Source organism: Pan troglodytes, chromosome 15 (assembly GCF_028858775.2).
Source record: "Pan troglodytes isolate AG18354 chromosome 15, NHGRI_mPanTro3-v2.0_pri, whole genome shotgun sequence".
Taxonomy (NCBI): domain Eukaryota; kingdom Metazoa; phylum Chordata; class Mammalia; order Primates; family Hominidae; genus Pan; species Pan troglodytes.
Window position 1 is genome coordinate 75,623,790 of NC_072413.2, and position 13,915 is coordinate 75,637,704.

At 41.7% G+C, this 13,915-nt stretch overlaps 1 protein-coding gene across 1 annotated transcript in view; it reads right to left on the reverse strand.

Moving 5' to 3' along the window:
* Positions 1 to 1,021: 1,021 nt before the first annotated feature.
* Positions 1,022 to 13,915, reverse strand: part of ALKBH1 (alkB homolog 1, histone H2A dioxygenase) — a 34,882-nt gene continuing 21,988 nt past the window's right edge. Inside the window, exons 4-6 of the mRNA XM_510096.8 lie at positions 7,837 to 7,927; positions 3,640 to 3,833; positions 1,022 to 2,219 (exon numbers count right to left, since the gene is read on the reverse strand). Coding sequence (XP_510096.2) covers positions 1,790 to 2,219; positions 3,640 to 3,833; positions 7,837 to 7,927 — 715 coding nt within the window. The 3' untranslated portion in view covers positions 1,022 to 1,789. The remainder of the gene's footprint in view (positions 2,220 to 3,639; positions 3,834 to 7,836; positions 7,928 to 13,915) is intronic.

A 13,915-nucleotide genomic window follows, 5' to 3' on the forward strand; every position in this document is an offset into this window, starting at 1 on the left:
TATCCAGTGGTATTATTTAATTATATAAAGATTTCCTATGTATTAATTTTAGGACCTAGGCTGGGTGCAGTGGCTCACGCCTGTAATCCCAGCACTTTGGGAGGCCAAAGCGGGCCGATCACCTGAGATCAGGAGTTCAAGACCAGCCTGACCAACATGGAGAAACCCCATCTCTACTAAAAATACAAAATTAGCCAGGCGTGGTGGCGCATGCCTGTAATGCCAGCTACTCAGGAGGCTGAGGCAGGAGAATCGCTTGAACCCGGGAGGTGGAGGTTGCAGTGAGCTGAGCTTGTGCCATTGCACTCCAGCCTGGGCAACAAGTGTGAAACTCTGACTCAAAAAAAACAAAAAACAAAAAACAAAGAACCTAGCTTACACATAAGAGATAAATCCATAATTTTTATTCATTTAAAAAACCCTGCTATTACCATATGAACTCAATATTCAATGCCAGTAATTTAAAAAAGGGGCAGAGCAGGACAGAGGAGACACGTAAACTTAATAACATGCACTGCAAACAGTAGGTACCAAATGGGCTTCCAGCCAGTCCTCCACACAAGGAAGTTAGGATGTTTCAAAGAGCCCTTATAATAAAACAATTTTGGCACATCATGTTTCTAGAAAGGAGCACTTAATTCTCTTTCAAATACCAATATCCCTTTAGGAAGATGGTAGTCTACAGTATCTTCATTTTATGATGAGGAAACCGAGGTCCAGAGAAATGTAAAGTAACCTGGACCATGATATAGTCAGTCAAATTGTTGGGGGTATAAAGATTAAAACTTGGTGTTGCCTACATTTTCCAAGCTGCCTACCCTCAGACAATAACAGCAGTGACTGGAATATTAAGAAATGTTCTCTCTTCTGTGAGACAGCCACAAAGAATACTTAGGGCACAGCAGAATGGTGTAGGGCAGAAACAGCTAGAGGGCTTCAATAGCATGAACAATACGGCAAAGAAAAACAGAAAAAAAACCTTAATCCCAGATAGACTAAACCCCAAAGACAGATATAGATCTTTAATTTAAAATCAAGTGAGTTTATTCATGGAGAAAACAGTAACAAAACACCCTTGGGACTTTTTTATTCCAACAATTAAAATTGCATTAAAAAGCCAACAGGGAGTTTGGAGACCGAAATGACATGTAGAGAAACTAAATTCCCCTTTCCTTGGGTTTACCTATATTTATCTTTTAGGCAAGAGAGATAGTTGTGATTAATTTCTTTTCTAAGAGACAAGATTTTCCAGTTCCATTGTTTTCATGTGTAAAGGATTCTTCCATGAGAGCCAGAGAGGTGGAAGAGAAGATCAAAGAATTTGATGATGCCTCAGGGAGTTAAGAAGATGAGACTAATAGCTGGTTCACAGAACCACAATTTTACCATAAATTACCAGATGGAGTGGAGGGAGGGGTACTGTATTTCTCATTAATAAAATCTGAGGTATTTAAATACTCTGCAAACATGGAAACTCACTTCTACCTTCCTCAAAGGAAATAGCAGAGGCTGAGAAGGCTGTTGTGGAAGAACATACCTCCTTGGACTGACTTCTCAACATACATTACAGCCAACATGTAACTAGGACCAGACCATGTCAAACACTTCTCTGAGCAAAGTGGCTGAGTTTACTTCTGCGTGGGTTCCAAGGCAACAGTGTGATCAACAATGAGTTCTTCCCTGTCTCTGTTTTTGGCTTGTCTGGGTGCTGAAGTCCACGGCAATACACAATAACATGAGCATTTACGGTAAGCAGGTGCCTGAGTAAAAAGGATGGGATCTCCAAGTCTCAGCTGTCAGGGTTTATCCTGGCCCGTTTTACTTCGCTATTCTGGTCATCCAGATGGCAGAAACCTTCTGTACTGATGTCTCTTTTTTCATCCTCGATGGGTTCTACAGGGAAATTCTGGTCTGTGGCCAGGACCTGTCGGACAGTCATGTTAACACGAGCGGTCTTCAAGTAGCTGGCACACACCTGCCAGTCCTCCATAGAACAAGGCTCTACCATTGAATCTCTCGGGAGGACAGCAGGGAGAGGTGCCTCTAGGCAGTGAGGCAGGCCTTCCCCTTCTGGATTTGGAAGGACACGAGGGACTGCGTGGTTCAAGAGGCGGCTGAAACCCGACATTATCATGATGTCACCACTGTGCATAAACATGGCCGTGGGGGCCTCATCCCTTTGAAGACCACCCAGGAGAAAGATGGCGGACTGTCCAAAGCTACAAAAAATAAGTAAAAACACACAACAATAAAAAAGTATAAATTTTGTTTATTAACTATGACTGGGAAAGTTACTGCCAACTGTGTTATTTTGTAATTTCAGGTTGATATTTATTGCTCCCAAATCCTCCTTTTTAAACTGTGCTAAGATCCTTCTCTTCTGGCTTGTGTCTATGAGTGACCAACTCATGACCTTCTACCTATAGTTATGACAGCCCACAGAACTGCTGCAAAATAAAATTGGATGCAGTTAAATAAGCAAATGGAGAACTTAGCTTTAATGTTATCCATTTAAGTTTTATTGATGGTTTTTTTTTTTTAAAGACAGAGTCTTATTTCGTCACCCAGGCTGGAGTGGCTGGAGTGCAGCGGCGCGATCTCGGCTCACTGCAACCTCAGCCTCCTGGGTTCAAGTGATTCTTGTGCCTCAGCCTCCAGAGTAGCTGGGATTACAGGCGTGTGCCACCACACCCGACTAATTTTTGTATCTTAGTAGAGATGGGGTTTTACCGTGTTGGCCAGGCTGGTCTCAAACTCCTGAACTCAAGTGATCCACTGGCCTCGGCCTCCCAAAGTACTGGGATTATAGGTGTAAGCCATCATGCCCAGCCTATTGATGTGTCTTTGAGTCTTTCAATAAAATCATTTGAGTTCTTTACTATGTTTACCATTCCTCATTTTAAAGATAAGGCAATTAATAAAAGGCACTTTCCCGAGATACAGGTGCAAAACTTGGCACAAATTTAAACTTACTTTTAGGGAGACAAGGAGAGTAAACTACTCAGGCTTTTGTGCTTTGCTCTATAGTTTGCTCTTCTATACCAAAGGTCACTCGCTTTGCTTTTATGGCTTTCCACTTGTCTATTCCACAGAGCACTGACAATACCTTTCATTATAAAAGGTAGGTTACGGCCAGGTGCAGTGGCTCACGCCTGTAATCTCAGCACTTTGGGAGGCCGAAGTGGGCGGATTGCCTGAGCTCAGGAGTTCACGACCAGCCTGGGCAACACGATGAAACCCCATCTCTACTAAAAAAAAAAAAAAAAAATTAGCTGGGTGTGGCGGTGTGCACCTGTAGTTCCAGCTACTCAGGAGGCTAAGGCAGGAGAATCACTTGAAACTGGGAGGCGGAGTTTGAAGTGAGCTGAGATCAAGCCACTGTACTCCAGCCTGGGTGACAGAGCAAGACTCTGTTTCAAAAAAAAACAATAATAAAAAATAAAAATAAAATAAAAGGTAGGCTCCATGTGTCTTAAACAGAGATACTAACTATAATTTGTTAAAATTCCCAGAAGTGGAAGATTATAGAGTCCAACCACTTTTTTAAAGTTAAATACCTGTATTTATTTTAGAGTAAAATGCCTTAGAAAAAAGAATTAAATGACAAAAAGTAATCCCAAATCCCTGGAACTAACTCACCTGAATGACAGCAAGGGTTTGGAGTGATCTAGCTCAGATCTGTCTACGTGGATTCCCAGTGTGGAGTCCAGGCGGTAGTAATTCAGGATCCCTGCTTCGGCTCGGAAATCCTCAAATCCACAGGCAGCGGCTACTTGCTCTGAGAGGAAACCCAGGTCAGAAGGGAAAGGTGTGTAATGATCTGCTGAGTATTTCTTTGGTAAATGTAGAGAGAATAAGAAAAATAAACAATGATCTCAGGAATACAGGAAACTATAAGATTAATTACCACTTTAAAATAATCTTACTTACAAAGATATTAACACAGCATTATCTATCCATTCTTTTCTTTATTTTTTTTTTTAAAGACAGGGCCTCAATCTGTTGCCCAGGCTAAAGTCCAGTGGTGTGATCATGGCTCACTGTAGCCTAGACCCCCTGGGCTCAGTGATCCTCCTACCTTAGTCTCCCAAGTAGGTAGGACCACAGGTGCGTGCCACCATGCCGGGCTAATTTTTTTTTTTTGGCAGAGATGGGGTCTCACTATGTTGCCTAGACTGGTCTCAAATGAGCCTCCTGCCTCAGTCTCCCAAAGCGTTGTGATTACAGACATGAGCCACTGTGCCCGGTCTATCCATCCATTCTTGGGGTATCTAATGATCTAATAATGAATCATTCAAACACCCAAGTACCTGTTATATAACAGGCACTGTGCTATATACTGCATTGAGTCTATACATGAAGCAATTACTCCACCACCCTCTAGTTAGTATACTCTATCTGTAAATGAGACAGTTCTATTAGGGTAAAAATGCAACTCAAAACCGTCATTGCCAACAGGTGCCCAAGGAAACACAAGGACTAAATATAATGTAGTATCCTGGATAAGATCCGGGATATTAGAAAATTAGATATAAGAACAAAGATATTAGTTAAAAACTAAGGAAATCTAAATGAAGTACAAATGCTATTACAGTAATGTATTACTATTGGTTAACTATTTGAGACAAAGTTACCATACTAAAGTAAAATGTTAATAATAGGGGGAGAGCACGAGCTCTCTCTGTAATATCTTCTCAACTTTTCTGCAAATCTAAAACTATCCTAAACTAAAAAGTTAATTTATAAAAAGGCAACTCAAATACTATAGCCAGTTTGGTTTTGGACCTCTCAGCTTGCAACATGGCTTAGTGGCAATCTGACTGGTCAATCTGATGGGATGACATGCTCAAAACATCGGAACTAACTCTCATTTATAGCATGGCCAAGATAGGCCTTTAAATTGGAAGTAATTTCCTGAACTTACTTCCCTGGGCTGTCTCTGTTTTTTACACCTAAGGATCACAAATATCTTTTTCCAGTTAAAAAAAAATATATCAAAGGCCATAATACTCTTTTTTTTTTTTGAGACTGAGTCTCATTCTGTCACCCAGGCTGGAGTGCAGTGGTACGATCTCTGCTCACTGCAACCTCTGTCTCCCAGATTCAAGTGATTCTCTTGCCTCAGCCTCCTGAGCAGCTAGGATTACAGGTGCCTGCCACCATGCCTGGCTAATTTTTGTATTTTTAGTAGGAACAGGGTTTCACCATGTTGGCCAGGGTGGTCTTGAACTTCTGACCTCAAGTGAACTGCCTGCCTCGGCCTCCCAAAGTGCTGGGAGTACAGGTGTGAGCCACCATGCCTGGCCTGGCCATAATACTCTCTATAACATCTTTCTGCATGAGTGACATGGCTGCAGTTATGATTAAGACTTTCACTTACAGGTTCCTATATGGATGAATCTGAGGGCTATTTGGGCTACATGTACCTGACAGACTCTTCTTTTGTCTTGATGCTCCTCTGCTCTCACTTCTTTCTTTGCTAAATTAACCTCAAATCTGATCAGAAATCTACTTTTGTCTCATATCTCTACTAGTGTCTGAATGTATTCTAGCTGAAGCAGCAGAGTCATAGGTCTGGACAGCAAGTATTTACTTTGGCCAGAAGCGACCTTTAACTTCAGGGGTAAGGAAGAGTCTTGATGAATGGCCTGGTCTCTTCAGTTGGAACTTTTCTGTTTTTTATTTTTTCTCCTTTTACTGAACTGTAAATTAGAAGAGTTCCTATTTAATTTCTCAAAACTCAAAGTGTGATTAAAGAACTTTAAGTTTTCCTCTATCATTTTAAGCTTTAGTCCCTCAGATAATCAAACAGTCAAGGCTGTCATTCTAGCTGTAGATAGCCTCTGCTATAATGAAATAATCACCCTTTTGGGCTTTCAACCCTGTCCAAACTGTCTCTGCATTACTCACTACTTTTTCTTTTAAAGTTCTCTTTCACTTTTCTCTGACTACTCATTCAGTTTTTGGTCATTTTTACTCCCTATTTTTCTTAGTCAATGAGGTTAACTTTGAGGTCTTGGGGAATAACAATATCAACAGTAAAAATATTATCACCAAAAAAAAAAGCTAACATTTATTGTGATAATGCATTTAACTGCTTAGAATAGCCAGACACCATTGAGATCACTTTACAGGCACTGATCACTTAATTTTCACAACTGCCTTATGAGGTAGGCACTATCATTACCGGAGGAAGGATTCAAACTCGGGCTGTCTAATCCAAAGAAAATCACATGGCATTTTCCCTCAAAAAATACCTAGTTTCCTACTGAGTCTGTATTGCTGAAAGTCAGAATTATATCACAAATATTTTTAAAACAAATCTGTCATTATTTGGAGCAGTTAATGTATCTGTTAGTAAGTTGGGTTGGCTGAAACTGTGGAGCTTTTAGAAAGTAACTAGTTACTGCGAGGCTGAGGTGTGAGGATCACCTGAGTCTGGGGAGGTCGAGGCTATAGTGATTGTGCCACTGCACTCCAGCCTAGGTGACAGTGTAAGACCATTACAAAAAAAAAAAAAAAAAAAAAACCAGACAAAGTAACTGGTTATTAGGCAAAGAAAATGGTCTATACCAATATTTTTTTTTTCATTTTATTCTTATAATCAGTATATTCCCTTGGTGGCAAATGTCTAATTGAGACAAGAGGCACTGCACTGCTAGTTACAAGGCATTTTCTAAAGCATAGAGGATAGGAAAGAAGAAATCGTAGCTCAAGAAAACACGAAACTGTCAACTGTAGGAAATTCTTTCCCACCTCCCTCCTTCCTAGTCATTATAGAGCAGGCAAATATCTTTTTTTTTTTGAGACAAGATCTTGTTCTGTCACCCAGTTGGACTGCAGTGGTGCGATCTTGGCTCACTGCAACTTCTGCCTCCCAGGCTCAAGCGATCCTCCCTCCCCAGCCTCCTGAGTAGCTGGAACCACAGGCATGCACCACCACATCTGGCTAATTTTTCTATTTTTTGTAGAGATGGGGTTTCGCTATGTTGCCCCAGGCTGCTCTGGAACTCCTGAGCTCAAGCGATCTTCCCACCTCAGCCACCCAAAGTGCTTGGATTACAGGCGTGAGCCACCGCGTGTGATCGGTATCCATATGTTGAAAGTTCTTTTGTGAGTTGACGAATGAACAATTGAAATACATGGAGCTTCTTTTTACTCCAGGCAGATATTACATAGAAAAATAAGTGCTCTTGAATGTGGCTTTTGTTGCACAATAAAAATTAAAAAAAAGAAAAATATATGCTCAACAAACTCTCACTAATAATGGAAATAAAGATGGTGAGAACTGCTCTTGAAAAGAGTTCTATATTCCTGGAACCTACTGTGAGAAAGCACTGGTGACTTCTGATATAATAAAATTCATTCCTCTTGAGATACCTGAGAGATTTTTTTTTTCTTTTCTGAGACAGAGTCTTGCTCTGTCACCCAGGCTGGAGTGCAGTGGTGCGATCTTGGCTCACTGCAACCTCCACCTCCTGGGTCCAAGTAATCCTCCCACCTCAGCCTCTTGAGTAGCTGGGACTGCAGGCATGTGCCACCAGGCCCGGCAAACTTTTGTATTTTTTGTAAAGACAGGGTTGTGCCACGTTGCCCAGGCTGGCAGCAAACTCCTGACCTTAAGTGATCCACCCACCTCAGCCTCCCAAAGTGCTGGGATTACAGATGTGAGCCACGGCACCTGGCCCAGTTGAGATTTTTTAAGGAAATAAAAGAAAGGGATCCTCCCACAAATGTATAATCTTGATATCTTAAGCGTGGTTAGGAAGAAATACAACTATGTGGGCTAAAGAAGCCTATAAACAGAAAACAAAAGAATTAAGAAAACCTGAATACCTTACTGTCCCAGTTATAATGGTAGCCTACGGTCACCCAACGCAGTTTCTCCAGTAAACTTCGGGGTCTCCGTTTAGTCGCTTCTTTATACCTGCAAAGATTGGTGACAAAAGAGGAATTATTCACGTAAAATGGCAGCAATAGCCGTTTGTATGGACTCTGGAGTTAAAATTTAGTATTACATGGTATAAGCTGTTAGCCAAGACTCAGTAGGAGAAATTAGAAGAGATAAATGAGTAGACCACAGATACATTAACAGAGAAAAACATGTTAGCGCTTCTAATTTATAATCCTTTGTTCTAAATCCTCTGCTGAACGGGGTCAACTTTAAATCACAAGCCTCCAGCATCTTGGTAATGATAAAATAAGAATGACAACAATGACAAGAGAAATGTCTTTACCTGTCCATGGGAAATGGTACCAAGAGCACTATGGGCAATCAAAAATTTGACTTACAGAACATTTTCAGTTTGGTTTGCTAAAAGCAGGGTACAGTTAATCACAATGATTTCTATGTCTATAATGACGGTGGCTTCCCAGAATTGCAGGTTGGGGAAAAAAAAAGTTTAGCAAAATATAGTGTATAGTACAATAAAAAATAACTGGTTTAACATGACTTCTTTAACTCTGTATAACATAGCTTAGATAACTGAGGCTTAGCTAACAATTAAGGCACCACTGTAACTGATTTGGTTTCCGACATACCCTTGTTCAAACCACAGGAGGTTTCTGTACAACCGAGAGGTGCTCTTTCTGCAATTACATCTCATCTGATCAAATCTATGTGATTAACTACTCTTTTTTTTTGAGACAGAGTTTCGCTCTTGTTGCCCAGGCTGGAGTGCAATGGCGCGATCTTGACTCACCACAGCCTCCGCCTCCCAGGTTCAAGCAATTCTCCTGCCTCAGCCTCCCAAGTAGCTGGGATTACAGGCATGCACCACCACGCCCAGCTAATTTTGTATTTTTAGTAGAGACGGAGTTTCTCCATATTGAGGCTGGTCTTGAACTCCTGACCTCAGGTGATCCGCCTGCCTCGGCCTCCCAAAATGTTTGGATTACAGGCGTGAGCCACCACAACCAGCCCACTACTCTTTTTCTAAAAAGGAAGCTTGTTTGTTTGGCTCACCTCCAAATATCTAAAAATATGAGAATGGTAGGTCTAATGATTTAATTTTTCTCTGTTATTTACATCATTGATCAATCAAAAATTTTTTTGTCCAAAACTATGGCTGTGTAAAAAAGAAAAAATCAGATTCCTTTAAGGAATCTGATTGTGACAGGAAATGGCAAATGTAATAGAAAGTCTAAGGAGAAATTAGAGGGAAACTGAACGCAGTATAAAGTGTAGTACTAAAGTAAACAGCAGACTTTGAGGGGCACGAGAATTAAGAAAAAGGAGAGCTCAAAGTCAGCTGTCGAATCAGTTGGGGCTTCTTGGCAGAGTTGGGAGTTGAGCACGGCACTGAAGAATGGGCAGCATTTAAATAGGGAGTGATGCAGTAGGCAATATGGGCACACAGCACAAGCAAAAGCAAAGGATTTATTGAGACCCACACTGTTCAGTGGCACTCATCTTGATGTTTGACAAAGAGTTTACAGAATAGATGCTATCTGTCCTCACAGAGTTTACATTCTACGAAAGACATCATGACACATACATACATCAAGACCAGCAGATAAAAAGAAATGAACAAACACTGATTTATTTAGGACAGGTGTGCAGAAGAGACATAGCAGACTTGACTGATGGTCTGCTTACAAAGATGGTCCTTGGCAAGGTTCACACAATTCTCTGGAAGTGTTAAGAGTGGCTTACTGCACCTAAACTGTGCAAACAATATGGTTTATGGTCAACACCTGCTTTGCTTCTGGGAGTCTGTGATTTTGGCATGTGTCAGGCAGAGGCTGCCTACATGACAAGCTCCTAGTAAAAACCTAGGCACTGAGTTTCTTTGGTAGACATTTCACAGATTTTGTCACAACCCATTGTCATATCCGGTGTGATTTCCTTGGGAGAGGACTTTTGGAGGCATGCACCTGGTTTTTCCTGGACTTTGCTCCAGGTGCCTTTTCCCTTTGCTGATCTTGCTTTGTATGCTTTCACTGTGATAAATCTGTAAGTGCAACCATATGCTGAGTCCTGAGTCTTCCTGGCGAATCATCAAATTTGGGTGTGGTTTTGGGGACTCCCTGACACAACAGGAGACAGACAACTAATAATTTAGGGAAAAATATAAGGCTTGGCCACTGACAGCAACTAGCTGATTTGAACAATTACAATATGGATAACAACCACACATTATTTTTGTGCATAAAAACTGAAAAATGAAAAAAATGTAATGTAGTTATTAACACAACTTGAGGTCTACCAATGTTTATTCAGCTAAAGGTACAAATAAAAGAACTCCTTGATGTTCTCCTCTAGAGAACATGTTCTACTTTAGTAGCCTGAGACAGAAAAATAAGTATGACTCATGTGGACTTTGTGGTTAATGGAAATATAAACGTAGTTCCAGAGTTACATAAGCACCTTATAGAGGTGATCCATTCTATTTCTCTTTCCAAGGTATTACTTTGTAGCCAATTCCTTATTTTAAGGTAATCTCTAGGATACAAGAAAATGCTGTTGAAGAAAAGGATGATGATGATGATCTTATGAATATTGAAGCTATGTGTTTTTGAGGAGGGGGAAGAGAGATGGTAGAAGTGGTAGTAAAAGATGAAAGAAGTTGGTCATCTAAGACTGGAATCTAGAACTCAAAATAGATGGCACCCTGAGTATCTAAATGGCAAAGAGTCTTCTCAAAAATTTTATTTTTTGGAGACGGTGTCTCGTTTTGTCACCCAGGCTGGAGGGCAATGGCATGATCTTGGCTCACTGCAACCTCCGCCTCCCAGGTTGAAGTGATTCTCCTGCCTCAGCCACCCAAGTAGCTGTGATTACAGAATGCACCACTACGCCTGGCTAATTTTTGTATTTTTAGTAGAGATGGGGTTTCACCATGTTGGCTAGACTCATCTTGAACTCCTGACCTCAGGTGATCCACCCGCCTCGGCCTCCCAAAGTGCTGGGATTACAGGCGTGAACCACTGCACCTGGCCTATTTTTATTGTTTAATTAAAACAAAAAAGAAAAATATAGAGATGTAGTCTCACCATGTTGTCCAGGATGATCTTGAACTCCTTACCTCAAGCTATCCTTCCGCCCTGACCTCCCAGAGTGCTAAGTGAGGCATCGCACCAAGCTGCAAAGTCTTTTTTTTTTTTTTTTTTTTTCACAAACAGTCCAGGGGTATTTTAACACCTATTATGCTATGAATCCATAGAGAATAGGTTCCAGCAGCTCAGGCTCCTTCCCATTTGTTCTCACAAAGTGTGCTTCTCTGGGTGGGGCAGGCTGGCACTTCAGTTGAACTCAGGTACCTTTCTCTTTGGGTTCTTTTTCTGATCATTTTACTACACGTTTCAGGAAGCTATCTCGGCTCTTAGAGTGCTTAATGTGCTCAATGCGCACATTAATTCTCTTGGCAAGAATCTTGCCCTTAACTTACTTGTTCACAACAATGCTAACAGCATGCTGGGGAACACTGTAGACTCTTCCAGTTTTGCCATGGCAACATTTATGGGCCATTCCTTTTTGAACAGTACCCATTCCCATTCCCTTAATGTCGACAACTCTATCCTCCTTTTTTTTTGAGATGCAGTCTTGCTCTGTCACCTACGCTGGAGTGCAGTGGTGCAATCTCGGCTCACCGCAGCCTCCACCTCCCAAGTTCCAGCGATTCTCCTGCCTCAGCCTCCCAAGTAGCTGGAATTACAGGCACGCACCACCACGCCTGGCTAATTTTTGTATTTTTAGTAGAGACAGGGTTTCCCCATGTTGCCCAGGCTGGTCTTGAACTGCTGACCTCAGGTGATCCAAACGCCTCAGCCTCCCAAAGTGCTGGGATTACAGGCATGTGCCACTGCGTCCAGCTGACAATATCATCTTTCTTATAGATGCGCATATACATGGCCAAAGGAAAAACTCCATTTTCTAAAAGGCCTAGAAAACATCTATCAGGTACTTCTCCTCTTTCCCTGTCTTCGTCATTTTCACAAATTACTGGAAGATGGCAGTTCCAGCTGAAAGGCGCAAAGAGTCTTAAGAGCTCTACTGAAAGCCTTTACAGAACCTGTCTTAATTACAGAACCCACTTAATTTTTGCCGAGTGTTTCTCAAACTTTAGTGTACATCAGAATCATCTAGAAGGCTTGTTGAAACTCACATGGCTGGGTCCAGGCCTATAAATTCTTATTCAGCAGGTCTGGGGTGGGGGCCTAAGAACTGCATTTCTAGTAAGTTCCCAAATGATACTTATGCTGCTGGTCCAGGAATTACACTTTGAAAACCACTATTCTAGCCCAAACTAAAAAACAAAACACAATACCTTCTGTTTCTTTCTAGCTCAATAACAGATTGTTTTATTCTTTTTCTTTTTTTTTTTTAGACGGAGTTTTGCTTTTGTTGCCCAAGCTGGAGTGCAATGGTGCGATCTTGGCTCACTGCAACCTCCGCCTCCCAGGTTCATGTGATTCTCCTGCCTCAGCCTCCCAAGGAGCTTGGATTACAGGCATGCACCACCACGCCCGGCTAATTTTGTATTTTTAGTAGAGATGGGGTTTCACCATGTTGGCCAGGCTGGTTTCGAATTCTGGACCTCAGGTGATCCACCTCCCTCAGCCTCCTAACAGTCACAGCTTGCTGCAGGCTCAAGTAATCCTCCCCACCTCAGCCTCTTGAGTAGCTAGAACTACAGGTGTGTGCTACCATGCCTGGCTAATTTTTAATTTTTTTGTAGAGACGGGGGTCTCTCTATGTTGCCCAGGTGGGTCTTGAACTTCTAGCTTCAATCAATCCTTCTGCGTTGGCCTCCCAAAGTATCGGTACTACAGACATGAGCCACCATGCCCAGCCTCATTTTATGAAGAATCCATACTATTATATCAATGTCAGACTGATCTGAAACAATAAACGTAACAATAATGCTGCTTTGGAAATAATTCAAAAGGTGACAGTATTTTAGACATTTGATATGGCCGCAACAAACTGCTTTTCCACCAAAAGATTTAGTCTAATATTCAAGAACAGAGAATACATTTTATAAACACAGGTTTATGTTATTAACAATAAAAATTATCAAAATTATAGTGACAGCATGAATAGAATCATCCTGTAATATACCTTTTCTAATTTAGTTCCTTTCCTAAGAAGCCAAAATAACATCTCTCACTGGGAGCGGTGGCTCACGCCTGCAATCCCAGCACTTTGGGAGGCTGAGATGGGCGGATCACTTAAGGCTAGGAGTTCAAGACCAGCCTGGCCAACATGGTGGAACACTGTCTCTACTAAAAAACCAAAAACTAGCCAGGCATGGTGGTGGGTGCCTGTAATTCCAGCTACTCAGGAAGCTGAGGTACGAGAATCGCTTGAACCCAGAAGGTTGCAGTGGGCCAAGATCATGCCACTGCACTCCAGCCTGGGCGACAGAGTGAGACTCTGTCTTAAAAAAAAAAAACAAAAAAAAACAAGGACTCTAACTGTATGATTAAAAGAAAGGCTTTGAGCTGGGCGTGGTGGCTCACGCTTGTAATCCTAGCACTTCGGGAGGCCGACGTGGGCGGATTGCCTGAGCTCAGAAGTTGGAGAACCAGCCTGGGCAACATGGTGAAACCTCGTCTCTACTAAAAATACAAAAAATTAGCCAGGCATGGTGGTGCACGCCTGTAGTCCCAGCTACTCAGGAGGCTGAGGCAGGAGCCTGGGAGGAGAAGGTTGCAGTAGACCAAGATTGTGCCACTGCACTCCAGCCTGGGCAATACAGTGAGACCCTGTCTCAGTGGGGGAAAAAAAAGGCTTTGAGTTTTTGCGTTATATTATAGAGGATGACTGGTCCAGGGATGTAAAACAAGCCAGAGTCGAGTCTTACATTGAAAAGCATTAAGTTCAGTCCTCATAACAAAAAGAAAAATTGTGATCTTTGAGTGTCTATGCCATTTTGGGGGCAAAGACATATATATTTTTGTAACGTATTAC